The sequence below is a fragment of the Schistocerca gregaria genome, chromosome 1, assembly GCF_023897955.1.
Source record: "Schistocerca gregaria isolate iqSchGreg1 chromosome 1, iqSchGreg1.2, whole genome shotgun sequence".
Taxonomy (NCBI): Eukaryota; Metazoa; Arthropoda; class Insecta; order Orthoptera; family Acrididae; genus Schistocerca; species Schistocerca gregaria.
The window spans coordinates 363,395,870-363,416,612 of NC_064920.1; the positions used below are offsets into that span (position 1 = coordinate 363,395,870).

Sequence of the window (20,743 nt, forward strand, 5' to 3'; positions counted from 1 at the left end):
AGTGGCTCTTAGTATTTGATGAAACGCGAGCGCAGTGGGTGATTTACATCCGAATTACGTCTGGCTAAGCTAGGTATTAAATACCTGCTAAGCAAACCTGAGGTCGTACATTCCTGTTGCAGAAAGTTCGAGGTACTGTGAAATCTGTTTTTGGTTTCTGTGAATCTTCAAAGGTAGTTTAAAATCACATTTAACATACAGAACTCGAATTATTTTGTTCGTTTATGAACATTCAGTGTTTTCTTCTCTTTTTTAGGTGCAAGCGTCGCCATTCCCTGACCATGCAATTTCTTTTCTGGATGTACGACGGCTACTTAAACCTGGAAAATACAATAATATGTTGCATCGCAGAAAGTAGTGGTGAGAGAATATAATTAAGTTGCTAAACAGGCAATTGCTTCTGGCACTATTCCGCCTGGTACGATGTGAAACTACACCTCCCTCTAGACTACTATTTCTTAACTAATAGCAGCGAAAAATTATTGTTCCAAATATGGTTGTATTTGAAACAGTAAAACTTTAGCTGCTAGTTACATAATTAGAAGCCATGGCGGTCTATGGGACAGAGCAATAAATTCTTGCCTTGGAGGTCCAGGATTCAATCTCGGACAGGGTGGCTGATTTTTCATCCTTCCAGTGCCTCCAAGGCGGCCTCAGATCAACTCAGCCTGCTATCAGATGAGTAACGGTGACCTTTCTCGAGGGCAAATGCGGTTGGGGCGGTGGTCACGAGATCCGCAGCCTCCCAGTGTCGCGGCAAAGAAAGGCTCCACTGTAGTCACATAATTCGCTTCTAATTAACTGGATGCCTTTGGTATTATATACTCCGCTGTCCAAAATTGAAGCAACAAACGAAGATATTGCAGGGTTGCGTTTATTTTACAACAAGACAGTACGAGGTTTGTCCGGAAAATACGTGTAAAAGTTGGATAATAACTTTATTGTACAATTATTCAGGTATTACAATATGGTCTCCTTCAAAGTACTCGCCCCGAGACGCGATACACTTATGTCAACGCCGTTTCCATTGTTGATAACATTGCTGAAAGTCTTCAGTTGTGATGCTGTCCAGTTGCTTTGTCGTTTCCGCCTTGATGGCTTCCACATTTCCCAAGCACCATTTTGAATTTCGGGAACATGAAGAAGTCACACGGGGCTAAATCGGGTGAATGAGGCGGGTGGTCTGTCCCGGTGATTGTCGAGCCAAAAACTCACGCACAACGAGCGACGTGTGAGCGGGCGCATTGTCGTAATGAAGGATCCACCTGCCACCTTTCGCCAACTCCGGGCGAACTCGGGCCACACGGGCTCTGAGACGTGTCAGAACTTCAACGTAAACATTTCCGTTCACTCTCTGGCCGGGAGGGACAAATTCCTTGTGACCAATGCCCCTAGAATCAATGAAAACAATCAACATTCTCTTCACATTGGACCTTGATTTTCGCGACTTTTTTGTTTCTGGGTCTCCTGCTAGTCTCCATTCCTTGCTTTTAGATTTGAGCTCCACATCGAATTCGTAAAACTAGGGCTCGTCTCCAGTGTGGACTCGGTTGAGAAAGTCCCCTAGTTCCTCTGCTTCCAACCAATCCTCACAGCACTCAACCCTCTTTGCTTTCCGTTCTGGCGTCAAGAGCTTCGGTACGATTTTCCCACACAATACCTTCATTTCGAGTTTTTTTGTCGGGATTTCGTGAACGATTGTTTTTGGGGATTGACAGCAATCTTTCTGACTGTCAATCTGCGGTCTTTAAGAACAAAAGCCCGAATTCGTCCAACATTTGCATCGGATCTCGATGTCGACGGGCGTCCCGGGCGAGGGTCATCGTTCACTTCTTCTCGGCCACCGCGGAACCTTTTTAACCACTTGTTCTCGGTTGGTTCCTTCAGAGAATTGTCTCCGTAAACCTGTTTCAAACACTCAAAAATCTCACGGCCATTCTTGCCTAGCTTTGCAAGAAACTTGATGTTGACGCGCTGTTCCTCAATCAGAGAGAGCTCCGTGCCGACGGCAGGTGAAAAAGGGTAACTGTGAACAAGCTGCCGCACACTCCCACCTTCACGCAGAGTGCTCTGACTCGAACTGAGCGTTGATGGGATTGATTACAGCTGTAGTCCCACCTAGCGGTGACTGCAACTTGTAACATAAAGACATTATTCAACTTTTTTACGTATTTTCCGGACAAACCTCGTATAAACAGGTGATAGTAAAGTAGGAACAATTTAAAGAATACACAAAGTAAACAACTTCAAAGGTAGATAAAAATGTCCTAGGTTTTTTTTGTCCAACTCAGCAGATTTGCACATACATTCCGACAACTGGTCAATGTGCTCAGTATAATGGGTGACCACCCCCTGGCACCAACACAGGCATGACAACTACGAGGCATCTTGTGAATGTCATCAATCCCATGTTGAGGCAATAAGGCCCATTATTCTTCCAGGGCTGCCATGCCATGTGTGCAATATCTTCCGTTTCCTAGAAAACGTCAATCACGTGTGCTCTATGAGGTGGAGCATTATCGCCCATGAATATGAAGTCTGGGCCGACAAAACCTCGCAACAACCACACATGAGGTCCCAAGATTCCGTCACGATACCTGATAGCAGTTAAATCTTGCCGATTCACCCGTCAATTTCATGAAGAGGTGTTCTAGGGGTCAACGTAATCGCTGCCCACATCATTAGGGTTCTTTCTCCATATCGGTCTGTTTCCACAACGCTTGAGTCCCGAAATCGTGTTCCAAACTCCCTCCAGATGCGAATCCGTCGACAATGACTTTCCATACCAAATCGGGACATATCTTTCAAAAGAACATTGGCCCACTGTTCGACCATCCAGGTCGCATGTTGACGACTCCACTTAAGACGTCTGCAGCTCGTGGTCGTGCGGTAGCGTTCTCGCTTCCCGCGCCCGGGTTCCTGGGATCGATTCCCGGCCGGGTCAGGGATTTTCTCTGCCTCGTGATGGCTGGGTGTTGTGTGATGTCCTTAGGTTAGTTAGGTTTAATTAGTTCTAAGTTCTAGGGGACTGATGAGCATAGCTGTTAAGTCCCACAGTGCTCAGAGCAATTTGAATTTGAACCACTCTAGACATTCCCTTCGGTGAAGACGCGTCATGGTACACATACAACACACAACAGAAGCCACTCTGCCGAAGCCTTCTGCACTCCGTTTGCCTTAGTACAACATGCCCAGCGGATGCAGTGAAGTCAGATGCCAGTTACCGTGCAGTGTTAAGGCGGTACCGTCGTACCCTTACAGCCAAGTGACGGTCTTCTCTGTCTGATGCCAGGGTTGGTCGACCAAGCCCTGGTCTTCGGGAAGCAGTTTTGATTTCTATAAACAGTCACCACATCCGAGAAACAACAGAATGATTCACATTAAGCCATAGGGCCACATCAGTTTGCGACTGACCTGCTTCCATTCTTTCTACAGCTCTCCACGGCAGATAGTCTGGTAGCTGTCTTCTCCGTGACGTATTGAACAGTCTGTGACTGCATATGCAGCGATTTTGAATGTGGGACTATCCGTCAAATACTACACCATATGATTGGTGTCCTAATGTCAGCGCTGGCGTGGTTGTCCGTTGATCGGAAAGCCTTCATCCATGCAGAACGCAATTGACCAGACATCTGATGACAGTTTGTATGATTATATCGTGAATTAGACACAGCCCGCATCTCGTGGTCGTGCGGTAGCGTTTTCGCTTCCCACGCCCGGGTTCCCGGGTTCGATTCCCGGCGGGGTCAGGGATTTTCTGTGCCTCGTGATGGCTGGGTGTTGTGTGATGTCCTTAGGTTAGTTAGGTTTAAGTAGTTCTAAGTTCTAGGGGACTGATGACCATAGGTGTTAAGTCCCATAGTGCTCAGAGCCATTTGAACCATTTTGAATTAGACACAGAAAGGGAAAATAGCGAATTGGTGCTTTAATTTTGGACACAGATGTATTATATTATACGTATGGCAGCCGTAGAGAAAAACGTGAGAGACCATTTCATTGTCAAAAGTACCTATAGCGAAAGTTTGATTTCAATTCAGTATAAAATCGATTTATTTTCATAATTAGCAGTATCATTTATGTTTGTTTCTTATTTGCTTGGAAATTGCGTGTAAAATAGATGCCTTAGGCAGAAAGAGCTTCCATTTTACGTAAACAGGTTTCAATCCTCCCTTGCATACTGGCAGTGGTCAAAGTGACGTCACTCTGTCAGTTCACCAGTGCTATACCTAAACAAGAACAGATCCAGCAACGGTACACTGTGAGGCTTGTCGAATGGGATGTCTCAAGCGTCCTGCACGCGTTCATTATACATTTACTGACAACACTTGTTGTCAGACCTTTAATGTATTGATGTGACCATGATCAGCAATAACATTGTCATTTGACAATGCGATTTCACGAGGATAAGACGTCGAATACCCAAAAGAAAGCGTAAGCCGCAATTATATTCACTACAGCCAGAAAGAAACAACAGGAAACAACGAAAAAGAGCAAATGGGCCCGAGAATGGACGAAAAAAAGGAGCGACTAGTTGCATACTACTTTATTGACTGAAATCACAACCACAGATCCTAAAGACTCCATAAACTATTTTCGGATGACTCCTGCATCATACGGCAAATTATTAATGTTGGCATGACATAAAACAGAGAAACAAAATATGTTAATGAGAGGAAATGGAAATTTGTGGTAAGGACTATGGGACCAAACTGCTGAGGTCATCGATCCCTAGGCTTACACATTAATTAAATTAACTTACGCTAAGGACAACACACACACCCATGCCCGAGGGAGGACTCGAACCTCCGACGGGGACAGCCGTTAATGAGAGAGGCAGTCGCATTCGATGAGAAACTAAGAGAAAGTTTGAAGTTTCTGGCCACATTCAGGTTATTAGACTGCTTGAAGCTTCGTGCTCTAAAATAAGCAAATACATTCAGCAAAACTGTTACGGAAACCTGTCAGACAATTTGAGGGTCTGAGGGCACAAGCGGTACAAGTGTTTGCTGAGGCAAACTGAGTAAATGACTACCAAAGTTAAAAGACGGTCACGTTCTAGTGCATTCTTGAACTGCGTTGTTAGAAGATATTCATTGCTGATTCTGATCCGACTAATATTAGGAACTTCGTCCTTTGCTATGGAATCCAACGCTTTAATTGCAAAAAAAAAAAAGTTTTCTGTTTTCATTTCCACTGCGAAAAACAATAGGCTGACATTCTTCACTGCGTCCATCCTGTGTTGGGGAACAAATGCAGTCCAGCCACTGGCATGAAGCCTAAACTTCACTATCACAGAGTGTATAAATGTGCAAGAAATCGCTTGTACTTCTTTTATTTTCATGAGATACAAACTTTAGCCTGACGAGTGTGGTTGGTTGGTTGATTCGGGGAGGGAACAAAACAGCGAGATCAACGATTCAGTCGGATTAGGAAAGGATGGGGGAAGGAATTCGGCCGAGCCCTTTCAAAGGAATGATCCCGGCATTTGCCTGAAGCGACTTAGGGAAATCACGGAAAACCTAAATCAGAATAGCCGGACGTAAGTTTGAACCGTCGTCCTCCTGAATACGAGTCCAGTGTCCTAACCATTGCGTCATCTCGCTCGATTTGACAAATGTGCGTTTGTGAAATGTCACCTGTACTCTCAGCTTCTCAATTACATCTGTCCTGAAAACACAGAGTAAGGTAATTAATGTAAAACATTTTTTTCCCGTTTGTTACAATGTAGTGAGAATGACCTGCATTTTACAGGCCTCTTATTTATTACACATGTATTATGAATTTTTCGAAGTAGAATCGTTTTCCCACACTGATGTGTAATTGAAAAAACGAATACTATGTTTTCAAATTAATGAAAAAAGCAGTGACATAGTGACCATCCTAAAGTTGTAAATACGTTGGTCTATAAAACTGTTTTCTATGTGTGTTTAATAATTCTTGGTGGACAATTTTTATTAAAACGTCTACATATTCTTTTGAAGACTGGCTGTGCAGGGATTGTTTTCCTGTTGCAGTCGTTAAATTCAATCATTATTTCTTTGTTCGCCCGCCTCCATAACCGAGTGGTCAACGTGACAGACCTTGATGCATGAGACCCGGGTTCGAGTCCCCGTACTGCAGCGATGTTAATGAAAAAAGCAGTGACATAGTGACCATCCTAAAGTTGTAAATACGTTGGTATATAAAACTGTTTTCTACGTGTGTTTAATAATTCTTGATGGGCAATTTTTATTAAAACGTCTACATATTCTTTTGAAGACTGGTTGTGCAGGGATTGTTTTCCTGTTGCAGTCGTTAAATTCAAACATTATTTCTTTGTTCGCCCGCCTCCATAACCGAGTGGTCAACGTGACAGACCTTGATGCATGAGACCCGGGTTCGAGTCCCCGTACTGCAGCGATTTTTCCTTGGTGGAAGAACTGAACCGCGGCGCACTCAGCCTCGTGATGCCAGTTGAGGAACTACCTGAGTGAGAAGTAGCAGTTCCAAGGTCGGGACGTCGACAATGGCCTAGAGTGCGATGTGCTGACTCGATGCCCCTCCGTACCGCATCTGACGGTGAATGGCAGAGAATGATACGGCGGTCGCTGGGCTGTAGCGTCGTCTCCAGGTCATTTTTTTTCTTTTATTTCTTTGTACATTTTAGAAAGCAGAGCAGGGAACTGTGGATATCTATCGACAGGAACAAAGATGACCTACAAAGACAAACGGTGGACACTAACTCCGTGTGGCCGGTTCATGAAGTTCTGACACCATTTGAGTAGAGCATCCTGTCAAAACGTCAATTCTATACTTCACAGGCTTCGTGCACATTGACAGTACTGATAGTATCTCGAGAGCTATCAGTACTGATGTTCAATATTTACGGTATGGGTACACTAATTCTATTTGTGCGCCGTTGACTTTTCTACGTTTCGTGAAGAGCACAATTCTACATTTGTAATGATTGAAAACAAGTTGTCGATCTTTTTACCAAAGTAAGATCTTATCAAGATATGGCTGGATATTTCTGCAGCTACGTTCAGATGTTTCTTCGTTACAAATAACTGAACCATTTGCAGAAAGTCTGCAAGCCATTAACATACAATATGAACTCACTTGCCTGGGGCATCTCGTTAAGTTGCTTGACATAATTACGCAGTTTAAACGAAGACATTACACATAATGGTTGGATGCCTAATCTAAAACCTCAGAAGAAGCAGTCCATTTTCTTCGGACCCTGGTGTCTTTAGACGGCTGTTGACTACAGGAATGGCCAGTCCACAAACAGGAGTTCATATTTCGATTCGGAGAAGCGACAGGCTGTAAGCGGAGAGCTGCCAAAGAGCGCTTCGCGGAATCGCAGCCCACCTGCTGGCGGTTGACTCCCCACGGGAGTCCTTGGTCGCGCTGAGCCACTGCTGCGGATGATGTCATGCTCCCTGCCCCCCCCCCCCCCCCCCCCTCACCTCCTCGCGGCCACTGTGCTCTCCCCTCCGCCCGCGACCAGCCCACGGCCGTTCCTCCGCGTAAAAGTCTGCGGGCCGGGCTGCTCTCGTCCAGTGTGTCTGTTCCTCGCGATGCAGAGCTTCGCCAGGTTCCTGCTATTGTCGGCCTGCTGCTGGTCAGCGGCGCTGGCCGCGACCACCAAGGTCGTCTGCTACTTCAACACCAGCGCGCTCAAACGACCAGGTAACGACGAATACTCTCGCGTGTGGTAGAGGAATTTGAACCTCAATGTAGCACATATTTTTAACTGTTGTCTGAGACAATGGACAACGCTGACTCAGAAATAAATTAGATTAGTACGAATCCATGGGTTCCAACCTTTTGTTATCATATGAATAGCAGGACTGAATCTCCCCTCCACAATATCCCCAACTGGGGACCCCTCTGTAGCACTTCCCAGTCCACTGTTACTACAATTCCAGTGCCGTCAAGAGGCCTGGTAACGACGAGTACAGTCGTGCGTGAACGTGGAACTTGTACCCCAGTGCAGCGTTATTTTGTAACTGTTGTCTGGCTCAATGGACAACGTCGCCCCAGAAATAGTGCAGTTCCAGCTTCCAGGTTCCAGTCAATGTTTTCCGGAGGTTTACTTGTGTTATCAGTATTGAAACTCTCTTCCCAAATATTCCCAATTGGGGAGCCCTCTGTGGCACTTCCAGTCTATTGTTACAACAACACCAGTGGAATAAAACGATCAGGTAACTACGTCTAGACCAGCGTGTGATGACGCAACTGACATCCAAAAAATGTCAAATGTATGTGAAATCTTATGGGACATGACGGCTAAGGTCATCAGTCCCTAAGCTTACATACGACTTAACCTAAATTATCCTAAGAACAACACACACACACACCCAAGCCCGAGGGAGGACTCGAACCTCCCCCGGGATCAGCTACACAGTAATTGATACCCCAAGGCAGCGGAAATTTTTCCCTTTTGTCTGGTAGTATGGAAAACGTCGTTCCTGAAAGAAAGCAGTTCCGTCTTGCTGGTTGCAAGCAAGGTTTTTGAGAGGTTCCCTATGCATTATCATGTGAATACCAGAACTGAAAGTCTCCTCACAAATATCCCCAATTGGGAAACCCTGTGTGGCACCCCGAGAAACTGTAAGAGAGGTATTGTCAAGAGAACAGTCGGACATGCAATTTGTCGCTAGTGATGGGTATAAAATAAGTTTAAAGACCACTTTCGGCCATTGACAGACTGAAACAAATTATTTCAAAGGAAGCTATGTCAAAGAATATAGAGCGACTTACTTACTCCAGTACCTCCAACAGACAATGAAGCAGTAGTTAAGACTGTTATTTGCACAGGTCATTTCTATTTGCAAATTACTTATGTATTTTTACAGATATTAATAATATACAGTTATTAATATTAGTTTCATCGGTAGTGCTAAAATACATATTAATGGTACTTTTGCTTGTATTAATTAGACTGCGCGAGTCGCCCTTACTCGAATGTCAATGCTAAGTTCAGACATCCAGAAGAGAACATGGTGCACAGTTTCTTCTGCCTTATGATCGGCTCTTCATCGTAGAAAAACTTTCATACCTCCCCCAATAATGTAGTGGAATCGTTGTCTACCTTTGCAGTTTTTCCCCTGAAGTAGTCTGTCGGAAGACACAAACGCATTAAACCGAGCGGTGTGTAACAGATTTTTTCGACGACCAAGTTCTCGAGCCCTGGAATGCTGTCCCCGTAAATGTAACTGCGGGGGAAAATCTTAAGTAAGGGTAAATTAAGAATGTTGAAAATAGATCTCATTGCTTTTCACAACCACGCCAGAAAGAAGGTAGGAGCCACACCGCGAACACTGTCAGGTTCTCTTCCATTATTCCATCCGGCCAAGGATGGACGTCTGGGAAAAGCATTACGCGCAATTGCTGTAATTTCACGGTTGATGTTACGGATCTTGCATAGGCACAAGAAAATGCGTCGTTTCCTCTCTTACATACATATACTGTCTCTTCAAAATAAACTATCCCTCAGCGGGTGGATATTTTCGTTGGCTGACTGTCGATAATGCTTCCTACATCACGATGCATAAACCAATTCTTGTGTCGTATGTTGCTACAATTAAAATGTAGTTTTACTTTTCATTGGTGGACATTTCTCACAAATATCTTGTAAACACTTTCGGTCTCTGGAGTTGTTCTTGAAACATTTCATACACTTTGTTACTGAGTTTGTCAAATTATTGCAGCTTGTTGTGGATGTCCATAAATTTTTAGAATCTCGTTAATGAAATTCTTGTTATTATAATGACAACCGTCATGGTTCAACAACTTTGCCGCTATGCATTACAGTATCTTTTTTTAGTAGCTACTAACTTATTAGTGTTTTCTGCACTACTTTTGTTTCATAGCCGAGAGCGACGTGTTGCATGTCGAGCAAAGTGTAATCGATAAATAACTACAACATTTACGAGTTTAGCGCTTAGGGGCATTAGAGGTGAGGTCTCGATGTGCGCCATAGTCTCCGAATATTATTGGATCTGCCCCCACACTGCTGTGCTGTGGCCCACAAAATAAATACAGGGAAATAACTTATGTTACTGTCAAGCGTTCATCTGAAGGTATTTGTATGTAATACGGAAGAGAAACGTGGAAAGTAAACAGTTCAAATAAGAAGAGAATAAAAGCGTTTGAAATGTGGGACTACAGACGACGTTGAAAATTAGATGAATAGGACAATAATTAACGTCTAGATAATGAATCGAATTGGGGAGAAAAGAAATTTATGCCATAACTTAATTAAAAGAAGGGACCTATTAAAAAGTGACCACCCTGAGGCATCAAAGATTCGTCAGTTTGTTAAGGAAAGAAGTGTATGTCTTTGGGGGGGGGGGGGGTAGGTAAAAACTGTAGAGAAGAGAGACCATGGATTGATGCAGTAAGTTCAAATGGATATGGGTTACAATTGTCATTCGGAAATGAAGAGGTTTGCATAAGATAGGCTAACTTGGGTAACTGCTTCAAACCAGTCTTTGGACTGAAGACCACAACAACGCAGTAGCGCACATTGATTCACACTGTGAGCGAGGGTATTGATTTTCTGTGGTCCTCACAAGCTTCGGCTACTTTTCAATTTTTTTTTTTGTAATTCTTTCTCATTACTTGAGACTCACTACTGCACACACTTAAATTCAAAATCGAACTGAAAGGGGTTCAGTTCCCTTCCTGGACATCCTAGTTTAGGGTTTTCTTTTTAATTTCGCTACATCATTTTTATGCGAATCCAGGACTGTTCCGTTCAACAGGACCGGATTATTTGCACGAAATCACTGCCCATTCAGAACTTGTACTCTGCGTTTAATGGCCTCCCATTCGACGAAACGTAAGCCCGCTCCTACCTTTATTCGCTACCATTGAGGAAAGCTAGCATGTAACATGTTACAAAATTCAGTAGAAAGCTTCTTTAGTAGGTTTGTCCATAACGTTGTTTTTACTGTACGAATTACCATCCTCAGCATTCTCATTTTACGATCTCTGCTTGTGCTTGAAGTACCGGAAACAACACAATATGAGCCTTTACCAGGATGTTAATGTGCAGACAGTTAAGCGTTCTACCACGTGCCCATTTACTAGTGCGTGCTTTACGCCAAAATCGTGAAAGTAAACAACAAATTTTATTCATATTTTCTCACAGTCGAATTACTTTCGATCGAAGTCAGTACAAGATCATGAAACCAAATTAATCATATTTATGAAATGTTTTTTACTGCTTCGATCTCTTTTTACTAATACTTATTAGTAGGACAAGTTTCAGCAGCGTGCTGCCATGTCATATGGTTTACAGTTACATGTGCATGAACGTAAAACGTCATGAGACTGTATTCGATACAACATGATGAATTTAAGCTTACGCTAAATATGTATGAGTATCTCATAATAATGGCTATAAATGAATATATTTGACAGTGAACTCGCACTAGACGGATACTTTCTAGGGACAATTGTGTGTGAGTTATTTAAAGATCTGTAGTACTATAGTTCAGATGGTATTGTTAAGCCAAAATTATAATAAATTTCTTGAAATAAAAAATAAAGAATTCTATAGTTTGTTCATGCAATGTGTCGCACATGCTTATTCTCATTTTGAAGTGAGAGGAATTTCTGAATCAGATATTGCAAGAAAAATTGATGAACGCTGGTCTGTAGCGCTGCTGAGACAATGGCTTCTCGCCCTCCCCTCTTATTGAGAAAGAGCTTCTCCTTGTGCGAGTCCGTTGACCTAACACAGACGTGCTAAATTCGCTGGTAACGCGTGCCTTTCCGTCTACGCATATGCCTCTTAAGGCGCTTCAGAGTGCCTGGCGCAAAATACTTTGTAACGATATAAATCATTCCCTATCGTATTCCATTCGTATATGGAAAAATGGTAAAATGTGTCTGTGTTTATGTACCGGTACCTGCAGTTCGTTGACGACTGCAGGAATCTGTCAGTTACTGCCGAAGTGGAGCCCTGGCCGTATGGGCCTCGTACAGAACTCTAATTCTGGACAAATACTTCTTTCCTCCTGTCTCTCGTTCTGGGGAAGTGGGCTGGTAAAGACTTAAGTCGAATCAGACGGAGTTGTTGAGAACTATACGTCATTTACCGTACAGTAAAACAACGTGACTAACTAGAGTGGCAACCTAAAAATAGTAAGATTTCTTTTACAATTTTTCTTTACCCTTCCGATTTTGTTTTTTGTTATGATTGCAAAAAACTGTGCCGGTTTTCATATAAATCGTTGGTAACTTACTTCAGCTTTCGTCAAATGTTTAATACCACATGTTGATACTTCACTAATATAAGGTTGATATATACTGTAATTTCTAAGTGTTTTTGTTCTTTACTACAATAATTATATGCTATAGCATAGTTCATCGTTGTCATTCGTTATGTGGTGTGTTGTGTTTGTAAAGATGCCTTGAACTCGCCTTATCAGAAGAGGCTAACTAACTAAAGTAGAGTATATACTGGGAGAAAAGTGATTTGTGTTCTTTTCTAATTATTCTATGATGCCTGCAACTACTGATTTATTTTTTTTTAAATTTTCGTGCTACGTGTAGTTGCACAGTTTCAGCTTACACCATTTGTTTTTAGTTATGTGATCACAAAAATATTTACGATGGGGAACGTAGCCAATACCACAGATATTGTTATGATCAGAGAGTAACAAATACATTTAGGTACTCGAGAGTGGGCTAAGTCTGAAATAATATAACAGTGCGAAAACAACACAAAAATTAACACTTCATGTTTCATAGCAACTGCGGACCCTTGCTCAGGAAAAATTCATCTTCTTTTGTACTTGACGGGAGTATCCAAGTGAAGAGACGTGTCTCAGGGAGAAAAATATTGCAGAAAGACAATGGTTGTACTATTTCGAACATAGCAGTACGGACATGAAAAATTCCAAACATCCAGGAGGACCATCAGTTTCTCAACGTTTCAAAGCTAAATGAACCATTCCAGTCAGCATCAATGTTGGTACATGTGGATAACTGTGCCCAGACGATAACCCTGTAACATTTACGCTCAATGGATCTTACGTGAAAACTAAAAAAATGAAAAAGTGAAAGTATGGTTGTCATTAGTTATCTCGTTAACGATAATGAACGTTCGTACACAAGATACTTGTCTGTGCCTTTATGCAAAGATGAAAGAAAAAGCAAGTAACTACGAGATCTATTCGAACTCTAAATCTGCACGATAGTTTGCTAACTATCGATAAGGAGTAACGTTATGTGCAAGTGGGACAAAGAAAGCACCGAGTACTACTGATTTAGAAAAATACAAATATAAATTCTGGCATTCATTGCGAACAGCTCAAGTGCAACGCGATAAAATAGCTCATGATAAATCTTCACTGGGGTATAATTCCAACTTCACCTCTTTTTCCGATAATACACCCTCAGACTTCCACATCTCCTGATATCTACCCAGCAATGTTCAAGAAAACTAATTAAAATTGGTTAGATATATTTGAGGTTTCGTCTATGCGTAGTTGTAGGTCAATTGTGATAGAAGTGTTGTTTAGACAAATTTATGCATGTACAATGGAAGACATTTCTTCAGACCTTCAACAAAAAAGCGTACCGAATAAAAATGATAAATTACAAGTTGTAAGAATAGTAAAATTAGTTAATGCGAGCGTATTTCAAATGACGAAGTGATGAGAGGAAATGGTCTATGCAGCATGCAAAAAATAGTTGCTGAAAGGAGTCTGAAGCTTGGAAGACATGTACGCACGGAAGAATCTCCAAATCAGCAGTGCTGTGCAAAACAGGGGTGGACGCAGAACTGCAACATGAGCTCCCAACACCCGAGAACGATCTTTTGCAAAGGGTCTTAACCGCATGGATATGAACTTGGAGGAAGCTGGAAACCTGGCAGCTGACAGAGTTCGCTGGAGCAACCTTGTTGCCCTGTATAGTCTCTAGCACTGGAGGAACTAAGACTAAATATCGTGCACTGCGTCAGCAGCTATTATACACACTGTTTCCTGTTTTGTGCTATTCCTCAGTTTATTCCCAGCACTTGGGCGTTAGGTCTGTGACCACAATTAGCTTAAGTGCTGATCTTAAGATAAGAAACTTTATCGCAAGTAACACGCTAGGCTCCCTTGTCCTACCAGTTGCGAGAGTATCGAGTTCGTTGCCTTCTCAAACCGGTTGCGTTAGAAAGCGCAGTATGATGACGCTCGCTCTTCGCTGCTGGCACAGAACTCTCACATACGCATAATTGCAGAGGTATTTCTGTAAGATCTGACGACTATGTGCCGCAAATACGATCTCAGCAACATACGTCACCCGTAACCAGATGTCGATCCTACTTTGTAAAGACAGGTGCAGCCACAGTTCTGTCAACCAAACTGCATTGTACCGCTACTGGAGTTTTCCGGATCCGTGAAAGCAAATGACATGACTGCCTCAAGAGTCATTACTTCACATTTCATTTCCAATTTACTACCACTCGGACATATCTGGCGTCATTGCGAAAGAAACGATGCTGTACTTTACAGACAATATTCCCCACATTCGTTAAGGGACAATTACGTTTTCCGAACTCGGAATCGATTGCTGACGAGTACAAATCGTACTGCTTTGATTTCAATGCTTCCCGTTTCGAAACAATCTGTTATTCAGGTTCTTTAGTTTTTAATTACGCGGTAAATATAATAAGGCTTAAAACGTGCATGATGTATCTGAAATGGAACTTCCGATACACAGATCACTTCTTGTTTCGCCGCACTTGCAGTGATAACCATTTATGAAAGTGGTCTACTTCCTCTATTTTGTCACGAAAATGGAATCAAAAGAAAATTAGAACTAATATGCAATATTCCATTAGCCACTGAAATCGGCTTTGTGATGGTATTTTGTTTCCAAGATGAGACTCCGAAGAGTTCAATGATTCTCAAAGGTCGTTTTGCAAAGAGAGGCCTTTTAGAATCGTTGAAATGAAAAAAAAATACAGCTCCTGAAGACTGATTTCCTGTCTTAATTGGCAGAGGAACAAGACATACGTCACCTGTGAGTACCTCCACTTCATTGTGAACTCTCTTCATGAACGTATGTGCCTGTTTCTAGAACATTTCTTCGTTAGTGTGACTTAGCGACCGACCAGCTTGTTTGGATGTAGTGTCAGCGGTTGCCCGTTTATCTACGGTCGCGAACCACGATAACACTTGAACTCTGACGCCGATGTTCAAAGGCAACGTGAAAAAATCGACGACTGAAGAACTCAAAAGCAGAATCGTTCGCTGATATGAGAAGAAACATGGAACTGCGAACAAATGAAAGCAACAGCACAAAAAGCATCACAACAGCGATGCAAAAGCAAGTTTCTCGAAGATCAGTATATAAATAACGTTGGTAGTACCTGTATGTATCACATAGCAAATTATTTGCTAATTCTCGCTGATGTAGGTAATTTGTTTGAAACTTCGTGGTTTCGATTACGTTCGACAAAGACTAGAGGGTATTTACCTTTGCAGTTTGCAGAGATACGTCATAGTTATTATCTTTCCACTACACTGTATCTTGGATTCCTATAAGGATGCACAAACGTACCGTTTACCTGTTACAGGGACAGATTGCTTTTTTATCTGAAACAGGAGACACTAAATTTTAAAGATAACTTATTTTATTAAAAGAACTTCACTGCCATTTACTGATACAACCCTTAACTTCCAGAGGGACGGCGAAGACAAGACAAGACTATGTACAGCGCACTCAGAGATGTTAAAGCAGTCTGTATTTCTTCACTCCATACGCGAATGGAATGAGAAGAAACCCAGAAAGGGAAGTACCCAAAGCCATGTACTTCAGTGGTTTGCAGAGACAGATCTCCATTACCGAGACACGAATAAGTGCAAACGCGCGGTCTCTTGCGAAGTCACTCTCGGTCCCGGCGATTCTTCCTGCTGCAAGGTGTCGACACGTGCAAAAAAGGCCGGTGCTCAGAAGTTCCTGTGAGATGTAACGTGGGTTCTTGATGCCACATAGATACCAAATTTTAACCACAAGTCTGCCAGACGACGCCGTGGATGTAACACATCCCCTTACACACAGTACACCCTTTCTCGTGACCCCTTTGCGACGGGGGTCTGGACAGTGACGTTCAGCGCTGAAATAGCGCGGTTTTCTTACCGGTTGAAGAGGAAAAAATTTCGGACACTCCGCTTCACTGTTCTCAATGGACAAGTGAAGGTTTCTGGAGTTGAATGGAGTAGTCCCAGACCCTGGAGCGTCCATTTTCACAGGTTTCACGAGGAAAACGATAGTTTGCAGTGCAATGTCCAACAGGGCGCCATTCTTGACAACTTTTTACAGTGGCAACATCCCCCGGACGATTCATCCTTTCTCTAAGAACATCACGAGGCTGCACCTTACTGAACGTGATCCAACTCCTTTTAATCTGCAATGAGACGATATCTGAATGTGATCGTTTCTTTCTCGTGCACTTCAGTGCCGTGTCCATGGGAGAGGAGGGGCTGCGACATTGACACATGCGCGAATAAAACGAGAATGAATACCGCAGTTCGTCAACTCCATCAGTTCCACCTGCATACCTTCACTGAGTAATTTAAAAATGTACCTGTACAGAGACGCCCTTGACCGATACCTAGGCCCCTGCAGGCAGGCAACCCTCTTGGCACCTCTCAGATACCGCATGGCTCCCCAAGCAGGCACTAGAGGTGTAGGGTGTCGAAGGAGTTATCTGCCCACAGACATCTAGTAACCAGTCAAGCGTTTTATCTGAACAGGTACATTTTTAAAGCGCTCAAGAAAGATGTGCAGGTGGCTCTGAGGATGTAGCTGAATTGGGGGACAGGAGGCTGCCGGTCTTTCAGGGATCATTTGCCATTTTATTATGCACATTTCAATACAGCAACCCTCTGGGATCACGCCATAGGAAGTTGCAAAAAAGGAGGGACAAAATCCATGAACACTCTTTTCTGCTCTGGATCACGTTCAGATTTCCCAGAATGGTTTTGAACGGTTCCTAGTGGTTTCAGCCTTTATACCAGAGCAAAAATTGTGGTTACGTTACAGTCCTGAGAGGTGAGATTATTTTCCATGGAGTTCCACCCCTGTCATTTCCTTAGAGAAGGACCGAATCGTCTGGGGTATATCACTAGCGTCAAAGGTTGTCAAGATCATCGACCTCTTGCACAATGCCCTGTAGTTTTCGACTGCAATATCTGTGAAAATTAACATGTCGAGGGAAGACCTGATTTCATTCACATCCCTTATGACACCTCCTGAGGCCTTTTGCTGACGATTCTGAGCAGCGGTGTGTTCTAAATGTTTTCTTCAGTCACCCATAACAAAACCGAGTTATCTCAACCCGGGGTGTCGTGGATCTGACCTCTGTTGCACAGGCATTAAGGGAAGGGGGTGAGATGTGGGTACGGTGAGATGTGACGGCCTGGCACCTTGGTGCGATATGTTCACTGTGTCGTTGGGCAGAATTTTGGAGAAACCTGGTGCGAATGTGATGTCAGTAACCCACCTTACAACTCACATGAACTTCTGATACCTATTTTTTCTTTATTTTTTTTCTTTTTTGCATACGAGTATCTCGATATCTTACTGCTGAAGCGTCGACGAAGGCTATGTGAGTGCATTTTAATTAGTACCTCATTTGTCTATGTAACAAGGGGTGCTGTAGTTCAGTGAAGTCCATTACCAATTTCGGATCAATGTCTGGTGCAATGTATGAACATAACCAGTTTGTTCATGAAAGGAAGGAAGAGAGCAAGGAAGCAAGGAAGAAAGAATTGGCCATACCCTTTTTAAAAGAATCATCCTGTTATTTGCCTTAAGCGTTTAAAGGAAACCAGAAAGTCCCAAGTCTGGATGTAGGTATTTACACTCCACCCTCTCGAACGGTAAGTAAATTGTGGAGAGTGGGTAAATGAAAATTGCCACAAGTATGTGTGAAATTGGACGTATTCGGTAGAAGAGATGTGTTTCACAGTACCGAAGCTGAACAAGTGCTCAGAGCTCCTAAGGTACACATTTTAGAGGCCATGTATAGTAGACAATTTTTTCGTCTTTGTGGGCCATACGACGTCATCTCACAAATGCAAAGTAGAGAGCTTGCAGTAGTTATAGATGTGTTTCACAGTATCGAAGATGAAGAAGTACTCCTATTTATTAACGTATTCATTTTAGAGTCCTTGTTTACCAGACTTGTTTGCTTCGAATGATCATTCCTGTCGTATCCCTGACTATTCCTCCTGGAATATCTTCTATGCATTGTGTATCTTTCTTGTTTGTCGTGCAGAGTAAAGATTAGAGATGACTTCTATATCCATTTTAGTGGTTAATACACTGATGAGCCGAAACATTATGACCACCTACTTAAAAGCGTGTTTATCCACTTCTGGAGCGAAGTTCTGCAGTGATTCTGCGTGTCCTGGATTTTTAAGTACTTGGCAGGTTTGCAGAGGCTTGTGCCCCAGTTTCCCACGGCCAGGCCACACACTTACCGTAATTTACGGACGAATGATTTGTGGGAGCAGAACTGGCGCCAGATATCGTCCCAGTTGGGTTTCATTGAATTCAGATAATCGTAATTTGATGGCCGAGACATCAATGTGAGTTCAATATTATGCCTCAAACCACTGCAGAACGATTCTGACCTTGTGACACTGACAGTTACCTTGCTGGAAGATGCCATCGCTGCTGAGGAAGATATCAGTCATAAGGGGTCTTTAATAATGTTCATATAGTCCACAACTCTCATGACGCCTTCGCCGGCCGCTGTGGCCGAGCGGTTCTAGGCGCTTCAGTCCGGAACCGTGCTGCTGCTTCGAATCCTGCCTCGGGCAGAGATGTGGTTAGGTATAAGTAGTTCTAAGTCTAGGGACTGGTGACCTCAGATGTTTAGTCCCATATTGCCTTCGATTAGTTCAGCAAGTCGCATCGAACCCCATGTGAATATCCCCACAACATTATACTGCTGCCACCGGCTTGCGTTCATGGCGCGCTGTAATTTCCTAGCTGTCGTACGCCCCGAATGCGTATCTGGACATGACCATCGACCTGTTTTAACAATAAACGGGATTCATCCGACCAGGCGACACCATTCTGCTGACCCGCGGTCCAATCTCGATGAACTCGTGCCTACTGTAATCATAATTGACGACGTCATTGGGTCAACGTGGGAACACTTATAGGTCCTCTGCTGCGGAACATCATGTGCAGTGAACGGTGTGCTTGTCCCTGCGCCAACACTGCACTCAGTCGTCACATCTCCCACAGATCGCCGCCTATCCTGCTTTAGAGAGCGGGCAAGCCTCCGATCTCTATGTTCTGTGAGGAGGTATGGACGCCCAACTTCTAATCTCATACTCGTGGTTTCAGCTTACTTTAACCACTTTCAATAGATGCTCACGATAGTGCCACACGAACAGCCGACCAGCTTCGCCGTTCCAGAGATACTCGCCCTTTCAGAGATACTCGCTCCCAGACACTGGGCCACAATAATCTGGCTATTGTTAAAGTCGCTTAAGTCGACGGACATCCTTATTTGAGCTGCTTATCGTCGCAAGAATGATTCCCCATTGATCTCTGCTCCGCTCATATACACTCCTGGAAATTGAAATAAGAACACCGTGAATTCATTGTCCCAGGAAGGGGAAACTTTATTGACACATTCCTGGGGTCAGATACATCACATGATCACACTGACAAAACCACAGGCACATAGACACAGGCAACAGAGCATGCACTATGTCGGCACTAGTAATGGAGACGATCGTAGAGATGCTGGATGTAGTCCTGTGGAACGGCTTGCCATGCCATTTCCACCTGGCGCCTCAGTTGGACCAGTGTTCGTGCTGGACGTGCAGACCGCGTGAGACGACGCTTCATCCAGTCCCAAACATGCTCAATGGGGGACAGATCCGGAGATCTTGCTGGCCAGAGTAGTTGACTTACACCTTCTAGAGCACGTTGGGTGGCACGGGATACATGCGGACGTGCATTGTACTGTTGGAACAGCAAGTTCCCTTGCCGGTCTAGGAATGGTAGAACGATGGGTTCGATGACGGTTTGGATGTACCGTGCACTATTCAGTGTCCCCTCGACGATCACCAGAGGTGTACAGCCAGTGTAGGAGATCGCTCCCCACACCATGATGCCGGGTGTTGGCCCTGTGTGCCTCGGTCGTATGCAGTCCTGATTGTGGTGCTCACCTGCACGGCGCCAAACACGCATACGACCGTCATTGGCACCAAGGCAGAAGCGACTCTCATCGCTGAAGACGACACGTCTCCATTCGTCCCTCCATTCACACCTGTCGCGACACCACTGGAGGCGGGCTGCACGATGTTGGGGCGTGAGCGGAAGACGGCCTAACGGTGTGCGGGACCGTAGCCCAGCTTCATGGAGACGGTTGCGAATGGTCCTCGCCGATACCCCAGGAGCAACAGTGTCCTTAATTTGCTGGGAAGTGGCGGTGCGGTCCCCTACGGCACTGCGTAGGATCCTACGGCCTTGGCGTGCATCCGTGCGTCGCTGCGGTCCGGTCCCAGGTCGACGGGCACGTGCACCTTCCGCCGACCACTGGCGACAACATCGATGTACTGTGGAGACCTCACACCCCACGTGTTGAGCAATTCGGCGGTACGTCCACCCGGCCTCCCGCATGCCCACTATACGCCCTCGCTCAAAGTCCGTCAACTGCACATACGGTTCACGTCCACGCTGTCGCGGCATGCTACCAGTGTTGAAGACTGCGATGGAG

General features: G+C 44.0%; 1 protein-coding gene across 2 annotated transcripts in view; it reads left to right on the forward strand.

The window, feature by feature from the left end:
* Positions 1-7,232: 7,232 nt before the first annotated feature.
* Positions 7,233-20,743, forward strand: part of LOC126346622 (chitinase-like protein Idgf4) — a 47,138-nt gene continuing 33,627 nt past the window's right edge. Inside the window, exon 1 of one of the 2 annotated variants that reach the window (XM_050002203.1) lies at positions 7,233-7,671. In XM_050002203.1, the coding sequence (XP_049858160.1) occupies positions 7,407-7,671 (265 nt within the window). In that variant the 5' untranslated portion in view covers positions 7,233-7,406. The remainder of the gene's footprint in view (positions 7,672-20,743) is intronic. The other variant, XM_050002202.1, reaches the window with a different exon arrangement.